This window comes from Ascaphus truei, chromosome 10 (genome assembly GCF_040206685.1).
Source record: "Ascaphus truei isolate aAscTru1 chromosome 10, aAscTru1.hap1, whole genome shotgun sequence".
Lineage (NCBI taxonomy): Eukaryota > Metazoa > Chordata > Amphibia > Anura > Ascaphidae > Ascaphus > Ascaphus truei.
The window spans coordinates 27,866,690-27,892,046 of record NC_134492.1 but is presented as its reverse complement, the minus strand read 5'-3'; the positions used below and the strand labels follow the sequence as shown (position 1 = coordinate 27,892,046).

At 48.5% G+C, this 25,357-nt stretch overlaps 1 protein-coding gene across 3 annotated transcripts in view; it reads left to right on the top strand.

Annotated features, from left to right (window-relative positions):
* Positions 1 to 25,357, top strand: part of FAF1 (Fas associated factor 1) — a 216,483-nt gene that overhangs the window by 34,825 nt on the left and 156,301 nt on the right. For all 3 annotated transcript variants that reach the window (XR_012804075.1, XM_075616310.1, XM_075616309.1), the window contains exon 3: positions 22,206 to 22,252. Coding sequence is in view for 2 of the 3 variants with exons in the window: in XM_075616310.1 (XP_075472425.1) it covers positions 22,206 to 22,252 (47 nt within the window). In the remaining variant the exon portion in view is untranslated. The remainder of the gene's footprint in view (positions 1 to 22,205; positions 22,253 to 25,357) is intronic.

Below are 25,357 nucleotides of genomic sequence, written 5' to 3'. Positions count from 1 at the left end.
AACACACACACCCCCCTTGTTATCATTAGTGGTTCTCCACTCCTATTCCTAGTTACCAATTCAAGTTGACCTGCTGGGGTGAAGGTTGCTTCCTGTCTCGTGTTGCTCAGTCTAGTCATCGTGACCCTGGCAAAGGTGCACGCCGTCTGCCTGGGTTTTGTGTCTGATGTTCCTTATGCTTCTTGCTTTGTTATGCAGAAGATCTGGGGCGGCAGCAGGTGTAAGGGCTTCTCTAGCACGTTGTAATACCCACTTCGTTTGTACTGGAATACGCAGGACTTCTAAATTAAAAGTGGTCCTCATACAGGAGCCTGTTTGTGCCCCTCTCCCTGGCTGCTCTGGCAGCGTCTCTGAGCATGCAGTCAGTGCTGTAATACCGGTGGGTCGTGCACCTGTGAATCTGATGACTCGCCGTTCCTCTCCTCCACGGCTTCCAAGAGTCAGCTGACAAAAAGGGTTTTGTGCTCACCGGAGGGAAAATGTCTTTCTAGTACCTGCTTTTCAAAAATGCTCTCGTGTGCATGCCTGTGTGTGGCATGGCTAGGGTAACATGTCCTGTGTGCGGCTGCGCGGTGTGCATGCGTGTGTATGGCATGGTTAGGGTAACATGCCGTGTGTGCATGCTGGTGTATGGCATGGTTAGGGTAACATATCCCGTGTGATGCTGCACGGTGTGTGCATGCCGGTGTATGGCATGGTTAGGGTAACGTCCCCTATGCTGCTGCGCTGTGTGTGGCATGGTTAGGGTAATATGTCCCGTGTGCCGCTGCGAAGTGTGTGCATACCGTTGTGTGGCATGGTTCGGGTAACGTCCCCTGTGCTGCTGCGCGGTGTGTGCATGCCTGTGTGTGGCATGGTTGGGGTAACGTTCCCTGTGCTGCTGCGCAGTGTGTGCATGCCTGTGTGTGGCATGGTTGGGGTAACGTCCCCTGTGCTGCTGCGCAGTGTGTGCATGCCTGTGTGTGGCATGGTTACGGGTAACGTCCCCTGTGCTGCTGCGCAGTGTGTGCATGCCTGTGTGTGGCATGGTTAGGGTAACGTCCCCTGTGCTGCTGCGCGGTGTGCATGCCTGTGTGTGGCATGGTTGGGGTAACGTCCCCTGTGCTGCTGCGCAGTGTGTGCATGCCTGTATGTGGCATGGTTAGGGTAACGTCCCCTGTGCTGCTGTGCAGTGTGTGCATGCCTGTGTGTGGCATGGTTGGGGTAACGTCCCCTGTGCTGCTGCGCGGTGTGCATGCCTGTGTGTGGCATGGTTAGGGTAACGTCCCCTGTGCTGCTGCGCGGTGTGTGCATGCCTGTGTGTGGCATGGTTGGGGTAACGTCCCCTGTGCTGCTGCGCGGTGTGCATGCCTGTGTGTGGCATGGTTGGGGTAACGTCCCCTGTGCTGCTGCGCAGTGTGTGCATGCCTGTGTGTGGCATGGTTGGGGTAACGTCCCCTGTGCTGCTGCGCAGTGTGTGCATGCCTGTGTGTGGCATGGTTGGGGTAACGTCCCCTGTGCTGCTGCGCGGTGTGCATGCCTGTGTGTGGCATGGTTAGGGTAACGTCCCCTGTGCTGCTGCGCGGTGTGCATGCCTGTGTGTGGCATGGTTGGGGTAACGTCCCCTGTGCTGCTGCGCAGTGTGTGCATGCCTGTGTGTGGCATGGTTAGGGTAACGTCCCCTGTGCTGCTGTGCAGTGTGTGCATGCCTGTGTGTGGCATGGTTGGGGTAACGTCCCCTGTGCCGCTGCGCAGTGTGTGCATGCCTGTATGTGGCATGGTTAGGGTAACGTCCCCTGTGCTGCTGCGCAGTGTGTGCATGCCTGTGTGTGGCATGGTTAGGATAACGTCCCCTGTGCTGCTGCGCGGTGTGTGCATGCCTGTGTGTGGCATGGTTGGGGTAACGTCCCCTGTGCTGCTGCGCAGTGTGTGCATGCCTGTGTGTGGCATGGTTGGGGTAACGTCCCCTGTGCTGCTGCACGGTGTGTGCATGCCTGTGTGTGGCATGGTTAGGGTAACGTCCCCTGTGCTGCTGTGCAGTGTGTGCATGCCTGTGTGTGGCATGGTTGGGGTAACGTCCCCTGTGCCGCTGCGCAGTGTGTGCATGCCTGTGTGTGGCATGGTTGGGGTAACGTCCCCTGTGCTGCTGTGCAGTGTGTGCATGCCTGTGTGTGGCATGGTTGGGGTAACGTCCCCTGTGCTGCTGCGCAGTGTGTGCATGCCTGTGTGTGGCATGGTTAGGGTAACGTCCCCTGTGCTGCTGCGCGGTGTGTGCATGCCTGTGTGTGGCATGGTTAGGGTAACGTCCCCTATGCTGCTGCGCAGTGTGTGCATGCCTGTGTGTGGCATGGTTGGGGTAACGTCCCCTGTGCTGCTGCGCAGTGTGTGCATGCCTGTGTGTGGCATGGTTGGGGTAACGTCCCCTGTGCTGCTGCGCAGTGTGTGCATGCCTGTGTGTGGCATGGTTGGGGTAACGTCCCCTGTGCTGCTGCGCGGTGTGTGCATGCCTGTGTGTGGCATGGTTGGGGTAACGTCCCCTGTGCTGCTGCGCAGTGTGTGCATGCCTGTGTGTGGCATGGTTTGGGTAACGTCCCCTGTGCTGCTGCGCAGTGTGTGCATGCCTGTGTGTAGCATGGTTAGGGTAACGTCCCCTATGCTGCTGCGCAGTGTGTGCATGCCTGTGTGTGGCATGGTTGGGGTAACGTCCCCTGTGCTGCTGCGCAGTGTGTGCATGCCTGTGTGTGGCATGGTTGGGGTAACGTCCCCTGTGCTGCTGCGCAGTGTGTGCATGCCTGTGTGGCATGGTTGGGGTAACGTCCCCTGTGCTGCTGCGCGGTGTGTGCATGCCTGTGTGTGGCATGGTTAGGGTAACGTCCCCTGTGCTGCTGCGCAGTGTGTGCATGCCTGTGTGTGGCATGGTTAGGGTAACGTCCCCTGTGCTGCTGTGCAGTGTGTGCATGCCTGTGTGTGGCATGGTTGGGGTAACGTCCTCTGTGCTGCTGCGCGGTGTGTGCATGCCTGTGTGTGGCATGGTTGGGGTAACGTCCCCTGTGCTGCTGCGCAGTGTGTGCATGCCTGTGTGTGGCATGGTTGGGGTAACGTCCTCTGTGCTGCTGCGCGGTGTGTGCATGCCTGTGTGTGGCATGGTTTGGGTAACGTCCCCTGTGCTGCTGCGCGGTGTGTGCATGCCTGTGTGTGGCATGGTTAGGGTAACGTCCCCTGTGCTGCTGCGCGGTGTGTGCATGCCTGTGTGTGGCATGGTTAGGGTAACGTCCCCTGTGCTGCTGCGCGGTGTGTGCATGCCTGTGTGTGGCATGGTTAGGGTAACGTCCCCTGTGCTGCTGCGCGGTGTGTGCATGCCTGTGTGTGGCATGGTTGGGGTAACGTCCTCTGTGCTGCTGCGCAGTGTGTGCATGCCTGTGTGTGGCATGGTTAGGGTAACGTCCCCTGTGCTGCTGTGCAGTGTGTGCATGCCTGTGTGTGGCATGGTTGGGGTAACGTCCCCTGTGCTGCTGTGCAGTGTGTGCATGCCTGTGTGTGGCATGGTTTGGGTAACGTCCCCTGTGCTGCTGCGCGGTGTGTGCATGCCTGTGTGTGGCATGGTTAGGGTAACGTCCCCTGTGCTGCTGCACGGTGTGTGCATGCCTGTGTGTGGCATGGTTGGGGTAACGTCCCCTGTGCTGCTGCGCAGTGTGTGCATGCCTGTGTGTGGCATGGTTGGGGTAACGTCCCCTGTGCTGCTGCGCAGTGTGTGCATGCCTGTGTGTGGCATGGTTAGGGTAACGTCCCCTGTGCCGCTGCACAGTGTGTGCATGCCTGTGTGTGGCATGGTTGGGGTAACGTCCCCTGTGCTGCTGCGCAGTGTGTGCATGCCTGTGTGTGGCATGGTTGGGGTAACGTCCCCTGTGCTGCTGCGCAGTGTGTGCATGCCTGTGTGTGGCATGGTTTGGGTAACGTCCCCTGTGCTGCTGCGCAGTGTGTGCATGCCTGTGTGTGGCATGGTTAGGGTAACGTCCCCTGTGCTGCTGCGCAGTGTGTGCATGCCTGTGTGTGGCATGGTTGCGGTAACGTCCCCTGTGCTGCTGTGCAGTGTGTGCATGCCTGTGTGTGGCATGGTTGGGGTAACGTCCCCTGTGCTGCTGCGCAGTGTGTGCATGCCTGTATGTGGCATGGTTGCGGTAACGTCCCCTGTGCTGCTGTGCAGTGTGTGCATGCCTGTGTGTGGCATGGTTGGGGTAACGTCCCCTGTGCCGCTGCGCAGTGTGTGCATGCCTGTGTGTGGCATGGTTAGGGTAACGTCCCCTGTGCTGCTGCGCAGTGTGTGCATGCCTGTGTGTGACATGGTTAGGGTAACGTCCCCTGTGCTGCTGCGCAGTGTGTGCATGCCTGTGTGTGGCATGGTTGGGGTAACGTCCCCTGTGCTGCTGCGCAGTGTGTGCATGCCTGTGTGTGGCATGGTTGGGGTAACGTCCCCTGTGCTGCTGCGCAGTGTGTGCATGCCTGTGTGTGGCATGGTTAGGGTAACGTCCCCTGTGCTGCTGCGCAGTGTGTGCATGCCTGTGTGTGGCATGGTTAGGGTAACGTCCCCTGTGCTGCTGCGCAGTGTGTGCATACAAAAAAGACACAGCGCACAACGCTCATAGTGCATTAAAAATATTATTCACATAAACAATAAATGGGTGAGTAATGTGCGTACATCAAATGCAGTAATATCAAGCAGTTTCGGGATATGTTACCCAACGCCTCCGGAGACCGGATCAGGTGTCCTAGCAGGGGTGAAAATGCTGTCCTCGGTGGTGCAGGGTCCTATTGGGGTAGATGCACAACCTCTGCTGGTCCTTGCTCCCCAGAGCACGAGTGGACCGGGAGCTGCTGATCTCTGCAGTTCTTCAGCAAGGCAAATCTGGGCATCAGCTGGGCGCTAGCACTCTCCTCCGTGTGGAGCGCTTCCTCGTTAGTGACGTCACCACGGGGATTTCGGCGCCGTTCGAACACGATCAAATCGCGCAGTAGGGTGCTAATAATTAGCTAGAGCACTTGTCAAATTGTCCTACGCGTTTCGAAACAGAAAGTTTCTTCATCAGGGACTGAAATCAAGTGGATTCGGGTAGAATCTAAATACCCCGCGATCGTGCCTCATTGGCTCAGCCATCAGTTCTATTATCCAATAGGAAAGCAGCTGGGGCGGGGTTAAAGACCCGAAGGGCATGCGTCACTAACAGTGTTAAACATATGCAAAAAAAAAACCATGACGCGTTGGGGTAACCATGGTTGGGGTAACGTCCCCTGTGCTGCTGCGCAGTGTGTGCATGCCTGTGTGTGGCATGGTTGGGGTAACGTCCCCTGTGCTGCTGCGCAGTGTGTGCATGCCTGTGTGTGGCATGGTTTGGGTAACGTCCCCTGTGCTGCTGCGCAGTGTGTGCATGCCTGTGTGTGGCATGGTTGGGGTAACGTCCCCTGTGCTGCTGCGCAGTGTGTGCATGCCTGTGTGTGGCATGGTTTGGGTAACGTCCCCTGTGCTGCTGCGCAGTGTGTGCATGCCTGTGTGTGGCATGTTTGGGGTAACGTCCCCTGTGCTGCTGCGCAGTGTGTGCATGCCTGTGTGTGGCATGGTTGGGGTAACGTCCCCTGTGCTGCTGCGCAGTGTGTGCATGCCTGTGTGTGGCATGTTTGGGGTAACGTCCCCTGTGCTGTTGCGCAGTGTGTGCATGCCTGTGTGTGGCATGTTTGGGGTAACGTCCCCTGTGCTGCTGCGCAGTGTGTGCATGCCTGTGTGTGGCATGTTTGGGGTAACGTCCCCTGTGCTGCTGCGCAGTGTGTGCATGCCTGTGTGTGGCATGTTTGGGGTAACGTCCCCTGTGCTGCTGCGCAGTGTGTGCATGCCTGTGTGTGGCATGTTTGGGGTAACGTCCCCTGTGCTGCTGCGCAGTGTGTGCATGCCTGTGTGTGGCATGTTTGGGGTAACGTCCCCTGTGCTGCTGCGCAGTGTGTGCATGCCTGTGTGTGGCATGGTTGGGGTAACTTACAGTGCCTGAAACTTTCATGAAAAGGTTCTACTATTTTAATTGTTTTCTTTCTGAGTGATCTATTAAATGAATTGAAGAAAAACCGAATATAAGCTCTAGGAGGGCAGACAATGATGTTGAAACTTATGTAAAAAATATATTTGAAAAAATAATAAAAGATAAATGGAGCTAGTAGCGGGTTGTGGGGGGAATATTGTAACCCTGGTGGGGTGATAGAGGATAGCAGGAGACACAATCGAGGGGTTTAATGGGAATAATGAGTAATATACCTATGTGGGCTAGAAGTAACCCCACAAGGATGTTTAAAACGTGAGTTCAGACCCTGTCCGGCGTGCCCAGTGTGGAGTAACTGCTACTCACAATGAATCGCCGTCCTGCTCCTCCCGCTGGTGCAGCTCTGGTAGAGATCAGCTGCTGAGAAATCCTCCGTGTCCCCCCATGGCGTCTCTTCAATCAAATAAGTCGGTAAGAAGGTGGGGACAGCGATGGTTTCATCAGGAGTCAGAGGTGAAACGCGTAGAGTGACGTTTTCCTATGCCAGCTGGAGCCCCAGGAGGTGGACGCAGCGGATGACATCACTTCCGGTTTCTACTGGAACGCACCGGTGACACGCACGCCACAGCAGAGGGGAAGCTGAGCCACTACCTATCCGGCTGCTGAGATCCATTGCGATCGAAATGCTTTTTTTATTATTGAAACCATGTGAGTGTAATACTATTCACTTACCTTTTAAAACTTTGTATACAGTCCGCACTATGTCCAGTCTTATTTTTTACTAAGGTCCTTGGGAGCCCATGTACCAGGGGAAGTATTGACTTCTGGATCTCCTGACCGCTCTGTGACAGCTATAGCATCCAAAGATACCTTTACGTGTCCTTATCTTTCTCACGTTTGTGAGTATTTATTATAGAGACAAGTCATTATACTCTGACTTTATCACAGACAATATTGCACTATCAATATATTTTCTGTTTTCACATATTATTGCGCTTCCCGGAGACCCATTTCCTTCTACTCATCAAGAGGATTGACAGAGCAATCCTACACCGGGTTATAGCAGCATCTTCATATATGTTTGTATAAGTATCACTTTTATTTAAATTATCACTTTATCACTTCGCACAATTTGATTTAATTTGATTTATTTAGAGCGCCACTATTTGATAAGTTTCCTTTTCCTTAAGGAGGCAGTCCAAGCAGCTTTAAAAAAAAAAAAAAAAATATATATATATATATATATATATATATATATATATATATATATATATATATAATATATATTTTTTTAATATATGCAGCATTTGATTACTTTTATTGAAAACAAATGACTTAAGCTGTCGATCAATCCGTTCTCCCGTGATCGATCAGCAAAGATCTTGCTTACCAGGGTTCACTAAATGGCTGCCTTTCAGCTTCAAATCAATCCTTCAGTCAGTGTAACTCAGCAGCTACAATGTATTCTTGCATTACTACGGTAACATTATTTATTGTTACAGTTTGCAGCTCTAACTGCTGGGAATATTGGCAACAAGTGATCACAAAGAGGAAAGTGTTGCAAAGATCTTGCACTGCTGGGGAGGTGGGCTAAAGTCTGATAGAGATCAAAGGATGTTCAGTATATTAAAACTCATTAAAAATGGCATTAGGAGTTGAATTTTTAAACAAAAATGTAAGTATTATCTAATACTACAGAACTTATTTATTTAAAAAACACACGTAGGACATTGCATGGATTGCTCCTTTAACCCCTTTGTGGCAGAGAGAGTTGCAGCACATTGCAAAGCAGCAGATGGATGAGACCATACAAGCTACAGCAGCGAGAAAACGTTTGTGAACCCCAATGATTACTTAAATTCCATAGTTTTTCCATGATAACCTTCTTGAAGCAAAACCAGTCTTTTCTTAAATTTTCAGTAGGGTTTATATTAACCAATTCCATTTCTTTTTAAACAAAATTATGTATGAATTAGAAAACCAATGAGTAATTACCGGTCAGGGTATGTGCAGAAGTAAGTGAAACCCTGGTTTTATCAACTAAATTAAAGGGGATAATTAGAATACGGTGTTTTAATGAGGTGCAAGTTTGGGAGGCCCCACCGTTTATAAAGATCAGAAACTTTGTGAGTTGGGTCTTCACCATCCAGGTGTGTGACACGTCATGCCACGATCAAAAGAAATCTCTGAGGACCTCAGAAAAGCAGTTATTGATGCTCAGCAGTCTAGAAAGAAAGGGTTACAAAACGATTTCTAAGGATTTGGGGCCCCATCAATCCACTGACAAATGGAGGAAGTTCAAGACCAAAATCTCACCAAGAACAAACCAGCAAATCATCCAGGAAGTCACAAAGAACCCCAGTGTAACATCCAAGTATCTGCAGGCCACTCTCGCCTTGGCTAATGTGAGTGTTCATGACTCAACTTTCAGAAAAAGACAGAGCAAGCATGGTGTTCATGGAAGGATAACCAGGAGGAAAGCACTGCTCTCTAAAAAGAACATAACTACCCATCTGAAGTTCGCCAAAGAGCACATAGACGATTCACAAGAATTCTGTAACCATGTTCTCTGGACAGACGAGTCAGAGGTAGAATTATTTTGGCCTCAATGAGAAAAATTGTTTGGCAAAAACCAAAACTGCGTTTGAACAGAAGAATCTTATTCCAACCGTCAAGTATGGTGGTGGGAGTGTGATGGTTTGGGGCTGCTTTGTTGCCTTTGGAATTGGATGGCTTGCCATCATTGACACAACCATGAATTCTGCATTTGTATCATAAGATTCTAGAGGAGAATGTCAGGCCATCCGTCTGTGAGCTGAAACGAAAAGGGGGTCATGCTGCAAGACGATTATCCTAAGCATAGAAACAGATCAACAAAAGTATGGCTGCAGAAGAAGAAATTCTGCATTTTAGAATGGCCTAGTCAAAGTCCTAAACCCCATTGAAATGTTGCGGCAGGACTTGAAGCGAGCGGTCCATGCAAAGAAGCCCTCAAATGTCACTGAGTTGAAGTAGTTCTGTAAGGAGGAATGGGACAAAATTCCTCAAAACCGATGTGAGAGACTGACCAGTAGCTACAGGAAACGGTTCGTTAAAGTCATTGCTACTCAACGGGGCGCCACCAGGTACTAAATCTAATTGTTCACATACTTTTTCACACATGGATATTGAATGTTTAATTATTTGTGGATAAATAAATGTTGAAACAGATCATGTATTTTTGTCATTTGTGTGTGTATGTGTGTGTATGTATGTATGTATGTATGTATGTATGTATGTATGTATGTATGTATGTATGTATGTATGTATGTATAGCAGTTTTCACACACAGTCTCTAGGAAATCCTGATGCTTGTCCCATAGACCTGAGATAAATGTATAGTTACCAGAACCAGTCCGATGACAGACAGAACACAGCAAGTTTCTAGTTCAGAAAGATTTGTATTAGGTATACAGGGCACCGCTACCGACGTTTAGAGAGGTATGTATGTATGTATGTATGTATGTATGTACACACACACACACACACATATGTACACACATGTACACATATATAAACACGTGTGTGTGTGTATATATATATATATATGCATATGTATCATGTACATATACGCTGTAAGGTGCCGTATACAGTGGTACATACGTGCACACCCGCGTCTGAATGTGTACATGTATGTTTATGCAAATACAGGAAACGGTTAAAGCTCGTGATTTGATTTCGGCCAGTCAGAAACCCGAGTTACAACACTATTTATTTATGAAAATATGAGCAATGTGGTAGCTGTAGAAGTGAAACGCCTCCCCTCCCTTTTCTGTTTTCCTTGCACCATTGCCAAGAAAAGAGAAAAATGCACCGTCATCATTCAGGCAACAAGCGTTTAGCTCGACTCCTTCTCATGCTGAAAACGGCTTTTATTTCTGGTAATAGAGACTTCTTTGTGCCTGAAACGAGCGCCACCTGACCCAGCGTTGTGCTGTTTTGGGGGTTTATGGGTTAAGCATGGAAGTGCCGTGATGAATTTATAGGATCTGTGCCTCTCCCCTATTTCTGAGCCACACAATGATAGCGCACCTGTTTCTGTTCTGTCCCAATAGCGGTGGAGTGGAGACTTTTTAAGGCAGGGGTGCTAAACTGCAGTCCCCCAGACTCTCCAACAGGTCTGGTTTTCAGGATATCCCTGCTTCAATCAGTGGCTCAGTCAAAGACTGAGCCACTGATTGAGCCACCTGTGCTGAAGCAGGCTCTTCTACTGAACCACTGATTGTGCCACTTGTCCTCAAGCAAGGATATCCTTAAACTTGACCTGTTGGGGGTTTTGAGGACAGAAGTTGAGAACCCCCTGCCTTAAGTGATGTAATCCTGGACTAAAAAAAAGCCTACCACGTTTTATGATAAACAAAGCCACTTATAGGCTTTTCTCGCAGGTTCTGTCCATGAATCTGTCTTTTTTCAGGAGTGTAAAAAAAAAAAAGCTGTTTTTTTTCTTCTCTCTCTTACCGTGCACCCCAAAACTGAAACAACCTACCGACCCTCACAGCCACCACCAGTTTAAGTTCTTTCAAATCTAAGGCTGTCTCACATTTTAATCTGGTCTGTAACTGTTACATACGCCCATAATATACATCTTCTCTAACTGTGCATGCAATGTATTGTATATAATGTATACCCTGCTCACTTATGTAACTGTATTTGTAACCATGTATTATTTGTCATATTAACTATGCCCAGGACATAGTTGAAAACGAGAGGTAACTCTCAATGTATTACTTCCTGGTAAAACATTTTTATAAATAAAATAAATAAGAAGCAATGATTTTTCTGTTTCACAATTTAAATGCATATTAACCCTTTTGCTGCCAGTGAGGGCTGTATCTTGGCAAATGCAAAGCGGTCTGCGTCACTCAGAACTTCCTCCGGTTTCTCTAACTGTTTCGTTGTGTCCGTCTGTTGTATGGAACAGTTGTTATAGACAAGTCCCAGGCTAAGGGAGTGCAGTGCCAGCACACCATTCACATTGTAGATCAGGGATGGCCAACTCCAGTTCTCAAGGGCCACCAACAGGCCAGGTTTTAAGGATATCACTGCTTCAGAACAGGTGATCGATCGAAGACTGAGCCACCTGTGCTGAAGCAGGGATATCCGGAAAACCAGACGTGTTGGCCCTTGAGGACTGGAGTTGGCCACTCCTGTTCTAGATACTTCATCACTTTGCTTTCATCAGACTAAGCATCTCGTTGTAATCAGATAATGAGGTGCTGGAACGAGAGGTCGTGCTTTGAGTTAGGGAGCGGAAGGCTTAGGGGGAAGTTAAGGAAATACTTCTTCATAGAAAGGGTAGTGGATTCATGGTACAGCTTCCCAGCGAAGGTGGTGGAGGCTAATCTAGTTGAGGAATGTAATACTACCAGGGTGTAGACACAAACGTATCATGGATATGAAAGATCGTCTTTAGGCCTGAAGGTCAGAGCAGGCAGACTAGCTGCACCAATGTATCTGCCCTAGTTTCCATGTAATCTCGGGTTCCCACCCATGTCATCTTTTCCCTGTCATCGGGGGCGAGAGATCATCCCAGGAGAAGCTGGCAGTGAGGGGTTAAAGCAGCAAAACATGGGAAATCTTATTATATACGGAGCGTGCAAATGTATAGGTTTGTCGAACAGTGTATATGTATGTATATGTATATATATATATATATATATATATATATATATATATATATATATATATATATATATATATATATATATATATATATATATATATATGCAAATATTGCATATTTGCTTTCCTGTGGAGGGTTTTTGTCACTTTTTTTACTCACCATAACTTAACTCAGTATTATATATATATATATATATATATATATATATATATATATATATATATATATATATATATATATATATATATGTAGAGGTATCAGTACCGTGTTAGCCGAGCTTCAATAATCAAAAAATAAATAGATGATACCGTTCTGTGGCTAACGAAATGCTTTTATTTGTGCGAGCTTTCGAGATACACTGATCTCTTCTTCCGGCGATGTTACAATGAATGAAGCAAGGATAACTTGAAAACAGTGTCTCTTGGAATGTTATCTGTGCTTCTCCTTCCCCCGGTGTGGATGTGTTTTATGGCTAGAGGTGTCAAAGGGTAACTGAAAGCAAGTGAAGAAAGAGTGTGTATGTGTATCAGTGTGAATAAAAATGAATGGAGAGCCCACTACACAAGGTGTGTGTGGAGTGAGAGGGATATAAATGGTGTGGGTGGGTGTGGAAATGTGAGAGTTTGTAGCACAACTAAAAGTGTGTGTGGATACTATGTGGTCCCTATTGGTGTATATGGATGGAAAAATAAGGAGTATTAGTATGTGTGAGAGACAGCTGTGTGTGCATACATATAGCACAGTATGTACAGACATGGCCTTTAGCGCTCATGGGAAGAGAGTTCGCTAGTGTCAGTAATGACTCATAAAATTTCGATCTCTGTTTAGGCCACTGCTAAGTGTCCCGAACAGTTGCATAAATTTGTATTCATGCAACCGTCTCTCTTTCGGGGTTTTAAGATTACCTTTGAGTATGGCAACCCTCAGATCGTTCATCTTATGGCCAGAGTCAGAGAAATGTTCGCCAACAGGACTGTCTCTTGTTCCGCGTGTGATGCTGTGGCGATGCAGGTTCATTCTCTTGTTTAGCCCCTGTCCTGTCTCACCTATGTAGTAGCAGCCCCCTGGGCATTTCATGCACATGATGAGGTACAATGTCGTGTACCTCATCATGTGCATGAAATGCCCAGGGGGCTGCTACTACATAGGTGAGACAGGACAGGGGCTAAACAAGAGAATGAACCTGCATCGCCACAGCATCACACGCGGAACAAGAGACAGTCCTGTTGGCGAACATTTCTCTGACTCTGGCCATAAGATGAACGATCTGAGGGTTGCCATACTCAAAGGTAATCTTAAAACCCCGAAAGAGAGACGGTTGCATGAATACAAATTTATGCAACTGTTCGGGACACTTAGCAGTGGCCTAAACAGAGATCGAAATTTTATGAGTCATTACTGACACTAGCGAACTCTCTTCCCATGAGCGCTAAAGGCCATGTCTGTACATACTGTGCTATATGTATGCACACACAGCTGTCTCTCACACATACTAATACTCCTTATTTTTCCATCCATATACACCAATAGGGACCACATAGTATCCACACACACTTTTAGTTGTGCTACAAACTCTCACATTTCCACACCCACCCACACCATTTATATCCCTCTCACTCCACACACACCTTGTGTAGTGGGCTCTCCATTCATTTTTATTCACACTGATACACATACACACTCTTTCTTCACTTGCTTTCAGTTACCCTTTGACACCTCTAGCCATAAAACACATCAACACCGGGGGAAGGAGAAGCACAGATAACATTCCAAGAGACACTGTTTTCAAGTTATCCTTGCTTCATTCATTGTAACATCGCCGGAAGAAGAGATCAGTGTATCTCGAAAGCTCGCACAAATAAAAGCATTTCGTTAGCCACAGAACGGTATCATCTATTTATTTTTTGATTATATATATATATATATATATATATATATATATATATATATATATATATATATATATATATATATATACATATATACATATATACATATATATATATACATATATATATACATATATATATATATATATATACAGTGTTCGACAAACCTATACATTTGCTCGCCCCGGGCGAGTGGATTTAACCCCCGGGCGAGTAAATATTGGCCCAAGCAGCACACGTTTGGTACTATGTGGCGAGTAGATTTTTTTGTGTGGCGAGTAGATTTTTTGGTGATTTGTCAACCACTGTATATATATATATATATATGTATATATATATATATATATATATATATATATATATACATACATACATACATACATACATACATACATACATACATACATATACAGTGTTCGACAAACCTATACATTTGCATGCTCCGGGCGAGTGGATTTAACATCGTGGCGAGCTCCTTTTGGCCCAAGCAGCACACGTGTGGTACTAGGTGGCGAGTAGATTTTTTTGATGATTTGTTGACCACTGTGTGTATATATATTTATATTTATTAAATAAATCAGCTGAGTAGTAGTAAATAATAGACTTTCTTTGTTGTGTTTTTGTTTTCCCCCCCAAACTATTAATGCCATTTTGAATGAGTTTTTTAAAGCATCCTTCGATTTCTATATCAGGCTTTAGCCCAGGGGAACGCAAACTTTTGGAGCTGCGCACCCTTGCCTGCTCCCGGTCGCTTTCGTCACCCCGTTACCATGGAGACGCCGTGTGACGTCACTCCGCATGACACCGCGGCGTAATTTGACGCCGCGTTGCCATGGCGACGCGTCACACCAACATGTCTGGACCCGGTAAGTTTGTTGCAGGGGAAGAGCGCGGGGCCTCTGCAAGCGCCCGCGCCACGCACTTTGCGCACCGCTGCTTTAGCCACCCTCCCCAGCAGTGCAAGGTCTTTGCAACACTTTCCTGTTTGGGATAATTTGTTGCTAATGTTCCCAGCAGTTTCAGATGTAAACTTCAACAATAGATAATGTTACCTTAGTAAGATAAGGACTGAAGCAGCCATTATGTGAGGCACACCATCAGGATTGTTACAGAATTATAACAGCAGCCGCAAACGATTGCCAGCTTAGATAGGAATGTAGAATTATACATTGTCACACGCTTTACATATACAAGTAAGGAAGAAAAAAAAAGTTGGAAAGTAGTATTTCTACTTTAATGTTCCTGTTCTGGGTCTTTTTACTGCCGTTATCAGTCGTAATCATTTTTTAACACGACTTTTATTGGTAGCCTGTCGTAGGCAACACCTGGTGAGGATTTGCGTGTGTATATTTATATTTTGACAATAACGTGACTTTGCAGCGTTTGCTTAATATCGGCTCCAATTGTCGTATCTGTCGCTCCTTTTATTTCTTCGTGTTAATTCAATGGCAGGAACTGCACAGAAGTCTCTCGCCCACTTATTTATTTCCCCCCCCCCCCCCAATGCTGCCACGAGGCTGTGCAATGCGTTACAGGCCTTTCAGGCAGAGAGAGGGTTAATGCAGTGGTTTTTCGATGGAGCCACTGATTGTGCCACCTGTGCTGAAGCAGAGATATCCTGAAAACCTGACCTGTTGCGGGGGTCTTGAGTGCTGGAGTGGAGAACCCCCTGGGTTAATGCATCTTTATCTTTGAGAAGCCTCAACAGACCGTCAAATAAAAGGAGGCAGCTTGGATGCACATGATCAGCTGCATTTTTCTGTAGTTCCAGTGATGGGGACGTACAGTACCTGCAAGAAGTGGGCCTTGCCTGCAAGAAGTGGGCCTTGCCTGCAAGAAGTGGGCCTTGCCTGCAAGAAGTGGGCCTTGCCTGCAAGAAGTGGGCCTTGCCTGCAAGAAGTGGGCCTTGCCTGCAAGAAGTGGGCCTTGCCTGCAAGAAGTGGGCCTTGCCTGCAAGAAGTGGGCGTTACCTGCAAGAAGTGGGCCTTGCCTGCAAGAAGTGGGCCTTGCCTGCCTCGAATAACTCACATACTATTATAAGACCATAGCGGACATTCGGTATACTCCTGAAATGCCTGAAGACGTTGCAAGCCGATCTCCTCACACACATAAGTCAGTACATTATTTTCATAGATGACCGTGAAGCTTTATTTTATTGTTGCGCCGCAGCAAAGTGAACTAGTTTCATGGAAACGCAGGTGTCTTTCCGAGTGTGTTGCGTGGTCTCTGCGGTGAGCTGCTGACAGGGTGCAGATTTGGGCCGGTGGTGGCATCTCATGACTGGCCCAGCGACTGGAACTTTTGAATTTCCCTGAAGAAAGGCTCAGTGAGCCCAGCTTGTGCATGCAGGCTGCTGCGTTTCTGCACGGCGAACATACCCAAGATAACCGAGTCGTCGTCATGTGTACAAATCGCACACTCTGGGCCTCAAGCACCACAAGTTGAATTGCAAGCTCTTTGGGGCAGGCACTCCATGCTGTGTTTGGTAGTACACATTAGTGCTCTATAACAGGGGTGCTAAACTGCAGTCCTCAAGCTCCCCCCTCCCCCCAAACATCAGGTTTTCAGAATATTCCTGCTTCAGCACAGGTGGCTCAATCAGAGCCCTGGTCTTCATCTGCGCCACTGATTGAGCCCTCCAGTCCTCAAGGGCCACCAACAGGTCTTCAGGATATCCCTTCTTCAGCACAGGTGGCTCAATCAGTGGTTCAGTTGAAGACGGCCACCAGTACTGAAAATGGGATTTCCTGAAAACCTGACCTGTTGGGGGGGGGGGGGGGGGCTTGAGGACTGGAGTTGAGCACCCCTGCACTATAAGGCCTCGTCCAGGGTGGTGCTGAGCGGGCTCACGCTGGACACGTTGCTACAATGCACGTGGCCTGCGTGAGCGGGCGGACGTGCCTGCTCCGTGCTCAGCCGCTTGGCGAGCAAGCAAAATTGATTTTGCTGCTCGCAAGCGCGTCACGTGAGCGGTTCACCCAATGAGGCAGAACCAGCTCCGTGACGTCGTGGCTGCGCCCCCAGACGCGCGCGTACCTAGCCGGCCAGTAATCACCCGGGCCGAGCAGGGCGCAGCGCTGGAGTGCAAGCCTGTTTTCACCCTGGACGAGGCCTAAGAATGCTTAGGCTGAGTCCCCAGTCTTTACTGTGGCACGCGCGCCCGGCGGGGGGCGGCGCGTGCACAGCGCTACACCGCGATCTGCGGTCTGTGGGGAGAGGGAAGGTTTGCGACGGGAGGGGGCGTGGCTGTGGGTTTGCGGGGGCGTGGCCATGACGTCCCGCGGCTGGTTCGCCCTTATTGGCTGAACCGCCGGTGGGGGCGTGGCCACGCCTCCGTCGCGGATGCTAATTTCAAATTCCCCTGCCTCCCTGAAATCCTGTCACGCACCGCTGGGGAAAGGTGCGCGACAAGGTAGGGACTGGGACCGGCCGGACTGGGGGGGCGGGGCTTGATAGCACAGCGCACGCCAAGCCGTGCGCTGTAGAAGTGACTGGGGCCGCCCCCTTAGAATATCCTGCCTTCTACCTATGTGCAAACAAACTTTATTTACATTCCAACAATGCACACTCTATCTCTAGGACTGGGCCTAACCATAGGTCTGTTTGCGTTTAAATAGATGACACGTTCTGGACCAAAACGCTGATAGAGTGTAAATAGATACTTTTAGTTTCATCTAAAGTGTGTGTGTGTGTGTGTGTGTGTGTGTGTGTGTGTGTGTGTGTGTATGTATGTCGTGATTGCCCTGTTATTTGCACATCGTAGTGCTGTCGTCATTACTTGCTACTCTGGGTAAATAATTGGGTCTTGGCAAAGTTCTGCTTTGAACTTGGGCCTGGATAAGCCTTTCCTTGTAGGACAGGATGCATCCTTTGCAAAAAGTTGATGCCTAATGTTAGGGCAATGTATATGTGCACTAGAACATTTGTCAGTAGAAATATAAAAGGTATTCACAATTGATTTTCAGCATGCCGCCATCTTTGCCTTGGGATGTCATGTTTGGCAAATGAATTGCCAGAGAGGCTGCAGTGAATTGAGATTCTCTTGTTTGCCTTCTGGTTTCTGCTAAAGGTCACACAGAATGAGTTTGGAATCAAACTCGCAATCTTGTGTATTGGATGGCGTCCGTTAACCTTAACCACTGCACCACTCCCCTTGCAGACTCGTCATAACGCTTCTGATGGGAAGATGCAGCCTTTGATCACCTTGCTTACCTGTTCCGAAAAATCCAAAAGATTTCAATCCAGATCTATAGAGTATTTATTCTCACTTGCACTACCTAGAAACACGAAAACAAGGAGGGTTGGAGTCAAATAAGAAACAAAGTTTGACGGTGCACAGTGGAGATTTTCATTTCCACTACCAAGCGATGGCTGAACCTTGTAATTTTAAGAAAAGCACAATCATGTGTGGTGTTCCAGTTGGTTAAAAAAAGAAAATGGTGTCTGTGTGCGCCCTCTTGTGGATACTGTGCAGTATGGTGGCATGCAATCTCAGTCCAGTTTCAATTGAGTGCCTTTTTCAAATATATATAACTGGATGTGCTTTAATGGCTCCAGAGCCTGACTGTGAGTATTTACACCTAACTATTCTGTTATCCCGTAGTGAGCAGAGGTACAATGCATGTTTTTTTTTTGGACAGGGGTATTCAACTCCAGTCCTCAAGCCCCCCCCCCCCCGCGCGCAGACACACACACACACATCAGGTTTTCATTATATCCCTGCTTCAGCACAAGTGGTTCAATCAGAGGCTCAGCTAAAGACTGAGCCACCTCTGCTGAAGCAGGGATATCCTGAAAACCTGACCTGTTGGGGGGGTTTGAGGACTGGCATTGAGCACCCCTGTTTTAGGGCACCCGCCTTCTTAATCATTACATGAGGTATTTGTCAAGACGAGGGGGGTGTAACCCCCCCACTGCCAGATGCGAGTACACACATCAACAAAAGTATGTTGTAAAACAGTTGTGCAAGACGACACTGTAGACACTGTATTGAAACAAATTGAGGGTGGGTTTCTCTTTGAAAAATAGTTGTTGTATGGAGAGAGCGAATAAAAATCTTAATGAAACGCAAAGTAAAATGTTAAATGCCCCTTTGGCAGTTAGTGAAAGGGTTAAAGATTGTTTTGAAACAAGTCTTTTTTTAAAATCTTATATTATATATGCATTTATGCTAATATCCTATATTATAAACACTTCCTAATAGTGTTTAAAAAGGCAATCCAAGCAGCTTAAAAAAAAACAACTAATTACCTTAGCTGCTGATCAATTGGTTCTCCCGTGATCGATCAACAAAAATCCTTATTCCCTGGATTCACTAAATGGTCGCCTTTCAGTTTCAAATCAATTCTTCAGTCAGTGTAATTCAGCAGCTATTTAAAACCAGAGACAGAACATAAAACACAGACAGAGCTCAGTGCACATCCAGTGAAACTCATACACGGTACAGTGCCTAAATATATATGTATAGATATCTATTAAATAAAATGGTCTTTTAGTTTAACATTTTGGCCAAATTGTTGTAAGCCCCTGAGCCACTACACAGCAGACCACACCTCAAGGGTCCCTAACACTAATATAAATTCTTAATAACCTGTGCATTACCAGGAAGAATGATTTATAATAAATCTGTCAAAATTAGTTGCATAGTTCTAAGTCTGACTGAAGCTTTTATTAACCTGTACAGTACCAGGAAAAGCACTCTGTATTAGATTTATCACAATCATACTGCAAGCAAGCAAGTTCCCCTGAGAGTGGGAGATGCTATGGAGTGAGCTTTTAACCATTTAAATGTGGGAGGGGGTGAGTTTAAATTAGGTAGGAGGTTGCCACCCTCCAATCAGCTAATTATATGCTTATATATATGTTGTGGTTATTTTGGGGGTTCAATATGAGCTTGTAGGTGTCCTGTATGTTTTACAATTCTTGTTCAGTTAGTCTTAGCTGATTGGAGGGTGGCAACCAAACAAAAAAAAAACTGTTTTCTCGTGCGAAGGCCGGGTCACATGAGCTGCTAACTCAATGAGGGCGAATGAGCTCCGTGATGTCATGGCCCCGCCCACAACATGCGTCCAACTACAGGGCGCACAACACTCCAGCTAGAGCGAAGCGTGAAGCCCCTCGCACGGCTGCGCGGGCGCACGCCCCCTCCCTGGACGCGGCCTTGGGACATAAATACAAAATGGTATCGCCCTGAGTACATTGATACCAAATATATAACTATAACTTCAATTTTGGCAGAGAGGCCCGAAATGAGTACGGCCTGCGTGAAGCTCTTCACATCGGAGAATTTCATGGCTGAATGCAAAAGGTGCATGCCATTATTGTCGAGGCGAAACTACCCTCTAGCATAAAAATACCCCCGTAAAGTATATCTTTTCTGAAAGCGCATGTTCCTAGGAATTTAGACGTGGGTCTACACGTTTCCACAAAAGTAATAGGGTGGGAATTTTTCTCTTAAATTGACACCAACTTCAGAATTCACGTGACAATTCCCCCACACACACGTTCAGTTTAATCAGGGAACTGAATGCTGTATTTTATCGCCCCTAGGCCCACGGAGTATACTGATGGCAAATATGTATAGCTCTGCAAACTATTTTGTCATAAAGAGGCCCCAACTTCGTAAGACTGCGCAGGGCCCTGTCATGACTGAACGCAAAAAGTTCTCGCCATCAGTGGCTAAGCAAAACCACACTCCAGCATAAAAATACCACCCATAAAAGTGTATATTTTTTTGAGGGTACATGCCACAAGCTATTTAGACGGGGGTAATGTGTCGTTGTCCCCCCCCCCCCCCATTTTTCTAGCCAGGAATCTTGGTTGAATACAGTGGTCTTGATATTTTTGTCTCAAAATTTTACACTAATTTCAGCTGTTGACATACTTTCCAAGACCAAACACCCCTATAGCATAAAACTACCACCACTAAAGTGTATATTTTCTGAAATGTGCAGAAGTGGATGTTTTTGGCGGTTCCCAAAATAGCATTAGACAGATTTTGACGCGCCCCCATTTTCTCGTGTAATTAGAGTAACTATACAGTAATACACCCAGGCATGACTTCTATTTTGTGAAAGTAGACAGAGGAAATATGGGACGGGTCACTTTAAACTGTCCTTTGAAGGGGACTATATTGATTGTCCCTTTGTATAACAGATAGCATGAAAATGGTGATGTTTTCACACAAGGGTTGGGGTGCATTTTGAAGCCCCCACCAAGGACAGATGTATCCCTAGAAATATGGGGTTCACTTTAATTGACACAGGATACTACCAACGTCAATCAAGGGGGCTCCATATTTGTAGGAATAAAAATGTGCCTGTGGAGTCTCGTGAAAAGAAAGTGTTGAAATACATATACGTACAGGGGATTATGTACATTTTGAGCTCATTCTGACGAAGACGCCTCATTTAACAATTTGACTCTGACAAATGTAAAAGTTCCCATTATTGATGGGGACCCTGTCCTCCTATCACTCAATAGGACTCATGGGGGAAAAACAGTGCCTGGGAGCCCTGCTCACTGTGACCCTTCCCCTCCTTCCCCTCCTTCCCCTCCTTCCCCTCCTTCCCCTCCTTCCCCTCCTTCCCCTCCTTCCCCCACAAACTCCATCACTGTGTGTGTGTGTGTGTATTAAACGCCCCCCGTCTCTCTTTCTCTCCCCCCCCCGCCTCTCTCCCCCTTCCCCGCCTCTCTCCCCCTTCCCCGCCTCTCTCCCCCCTCCCCGCCTCTCTCCCCGCCTCTCTCCCCCCTCCCCGTCTCTCTCCCCCCTCCCCGTCTCTCTCTCTCCTCTCCTCTCCGTCTCTCTCTCCTCTCTTCCCCGTCTCTCTCTCCTCCCCTCCACTCCCCGTCTCTCTCTCTCTCCTCCCCGTCTCTCCCTCTCTCTCCCTCTCTCTCCTTCTCTCCTCCCCTCTCTCCCCCCCTCCCTCTCTCTCCCTCTCTCTCTCCCTCTCTCTCTCCCTCTCCCTCTCTCTCTCTCTCTCTCTCTCTCTCTCCCTCTCTCTCTCCCCCTCTCTATCCCTCTCTATCCCTCTCTCTCTCTCCCTCTCTCTCCCTCTCTCTCTCTCTCTCTCTCCCTCTCTCTCTCCCTCTCCCCCTCTCTCTCTCTCTCTCTCTCCCCCTCCCCGTCTCTCTCTCTCTTTCTCTCTCCCCGTCTCTCTCTCCCCGTCTCTCTCCCCGTCTCTCTCCCCCTCCCCGTCTCTCTCCCCCTCCCCGTCTCTCTCTCCTCCCGTCTCTCTCCCCGTCTCTCTCCCCCTCCCCGTCTCTCTCCCCCTCCCCGTCTCTCTCTCCTCCCGTCTCCGTCTCTCTCTCTCCCCCGTCTCGCTCTTTCTCTCTTTCTATCTAACCACATTCCCCTCTCTTCTCCCCCCCCCCCCCATTCCCTCTCTTCTCTCCCCTACCCCCCATTCCCCTTTCTTCTCCTCCCCGGTGGGAGAAAAGGACTCTGGATGCATGATAGTAGTTCCATGTGGACCCTTAACTGCAGAATTTGGGCCTGTTTGATTTTAAACAAAATTAAACTAATATATAAAACGTCTAGGAAAGAAAATAACAAATGGTTGGCTACCTGCTTCTGAAGGCTTCACATGGAGCTCCCTTTCCTAACACGTCAGATTGGGGGAACCTTTAATAATGCCGTTTCTCTTTCATTTGCAGGCAGCAATAAATGGTGTAATTCCACAGGAAAATGGCATTTTACAGAGGTATGTGTGGCCACCCCATCACTTTTGATGGTAGAGAATCCCAGAACAGAACAGGCTAAGCGATGCATTACCTGGGCACAGAACAGGCTAAGCGATGCATTACCGGGATACAGATCAGGCTAAGCAATGCATTACCCGGGTACAGATCAGGCTAAGTGATGCATTACCGGGATACAGATCAGGCTAAGTGATGCATTACCCAGGCACAGATCAGGCTAAGCGATGCATTACCCGGGCACAGATCAGACTAAGCGATGCATTACCCGGGCACAGAACAGGCCAAGCGATGCATTACCCGGGCACAGAACAGGCTAAGCAATGCATTACCCGGGCACAGAACAGGTTAAGCGATGCATTACCCGGGCACAGAACAGGCTAAGCAATGCATTACCCGGGCACAGATCAGGCTAAGCGATGCATTACCGGGATACAGAACAGGCTAAGCGATGCATTACCCGGGCACAGAACAGGCTAAGCGATGCATTACCTGGGCACAGATGAGGCTAGGCGATGCATTACCCGGGCACAGATCAGGCTAAGCGATGCATTACCCAGGCACAGAACAGGCTAAGCGTTGAATTACCGGGATACAGAACAGGCTAAGCGATGCATTACCCGGGTACAGATCAGGCTAAGCGTTGAATTACCGGGATACAGAACAGGCTAAGCGATGCATTACCCGGGTACAGATCAGGCTAAGCGTTGAATTACCGGGATACAGAACAGGCTAAGTGATGCATTACCCAGGCACAGAACAGGCTAAGCGTTGAATTACCGGGATACAGAACAGGCTAAGCAATGCATTACCAGGGCACAGATCAGGCTAAGCGATGCATTACCCGGGCACAGATCAGGCTAAGCGATGCATTACCCGGGCACAGATCAGGCTAAGCGTTGAATTACCGGGATACAGAACAGGCTAAGTGATGCATTACCCAGGCACAGAACAGGCTAAGCGTTGAATTACCGGGATACAGAACAGGCTAAGCAATGCATTACCAGGGCACAGATCAGGCTAAGCGATGCATTACCCGGGCACAGATCAGGCTAAGCGATGCATTACCCGGGCACAGATCAGGCTAAGCGATGCATTACCGGGATACAGAACAGGCTAAGCGATGCATTTCCCGGGCACAGATCAGGCTAAGCGATGTATTACCCGGGCACAGAACAGGCTAAGCAATGCATTACCCGGGCACAGAACAGGCTAAGCGTTGAATTACCGGGATACAGAACAGGCTAAGCGATGCATTTCCCGGGCACAGATCAGGCTAAGCGATGTATTACCCGGGCACAGATCAGGCTAAGCGATGCATTACCCGGGCACAGAACAGGCTAAGCGTTGAATTACCGGGATACAGAACAGGCTAAGCGATGCATTACCCGGGCACAGAACAGGCTAAGCGATGCATTACCCGGGCACAGATGAGGCTAAGTGATGCATTACCCGGGCACAGATCAGGCTAAGCGATGCATTACTCGGGCACAGATCAGGCTAAGCGATGCATTACCCGGGCACAGATCAGGCTAAGCGATGCATTACCCGGGCACAGATCAGGCTAAGCGATGCATTACCCGGGTACAGATCAGGCTAAGCGATGCATTACCCGGGCACAGATCAGGCTAAGCGATGCATTACCCAGGCACAGAACAGGCTAAGCGATGCATTACCCGGGCACAGATCAGGCTAAGCGATGCATTACCCGGGCACAGAACAGGCCAAGCGATGCATTACCCGGGCACAGAACAGGCTAAGCGATGCATTACCCGGGCACAGAACAGGCTAAGCGATGCACTACCCGGGCACAGATGAGGTTAAGTGATGCATTACCCGGGCACAGATCAGGCTAAGCGATGCATTACTCGGGCACAGATCAGGCTAAGCGATGCATTACCCGGGCACAGATCAGGCTAAGCGATGCATTACCCGGGTACAGATCAGGCTAAGCGATGCATTACCCGGGCACAGATCAGGCTAAGTGATGCATTACCCGGGCACAGAACAGGCTAAGCGATGCATTACCCAGGCACAGAACAGGCTAAGCGATGCATTACCCGGGCACAGAACAGGCCAAGCGATGCATTACCCGGGCACAGAACAGGCTAAGCGATGCATTACCCGGGCACAGAACAGGCTAAGCGATGCACTACCCGGGCACAGATCAGGCTAAGCGATGCATTACCGGGATACAGAACAGGCTAAGCGATGCATTACCCGGGCACAGAACAGACTAAGCGATGCATTACCCGAGTACAGATCAGGCTAAGCGATGCATTTCCCGGGCACAGATCAGGCTAAGCGATGTATTACCCGGGCACAGAACAGGCTAACCAATGCATTACCCGGGCACAGATCAGGCTAAGCGATGCATTACCGGAATTCAGAACAGGCTAAGCGATGCATTACCCGGGCACAGAACAGGCTAAGCAATGCATTACCCGGGCACAGATGAGGCTAAGCGATGCATTACCCGGGCACAGATGAGGCTAAGCGATGCATTACCCGGGCACAGATCAGGCTAAGCGATGCATTACCCGGGCACAGAACAGGCTAAGCGATGCATTACAGGGGCACAGAACAGACTTAGCGATGTATTACTCGGGCACAGAACAGGCTAAGCGATGTATTACTCGGGCACAGAACAGGCTAAGTGATGCATTACCCGGGAACAGATCAGGCTAAGCGATGCATTACCCGGGCACAGAACAGGCTAAGCAATGCATTACACGCGCACAGAACAGACTAAGCGATGCATTACCCGGGTACAGAACAGGCTAAGCGATGCATTACCCGGGCACAGAACAGGCTAAGTGATGCATTACCCGGGCACAGAACAGGCTAAGCAATGCATTACACGCGCACAGAACAAACTAAGCGATGTATTACTCGGGCACAGATCAGGCTAAGCAATGCATTACCCGCGCACAGAACAGACTAAGCGATGTATTACTCGGGCACAGAACAGGCTAAGCGATGCATTACCCATGTACAGAACAGTCTAAGCGATGCATTACCCGGGCACAGAACAGACTGAGCGATGCATTACCCGGGCACAGATCAGGCTAAGCGATGCATTACCTGGGCACAGATGAGGCTAAGTGATG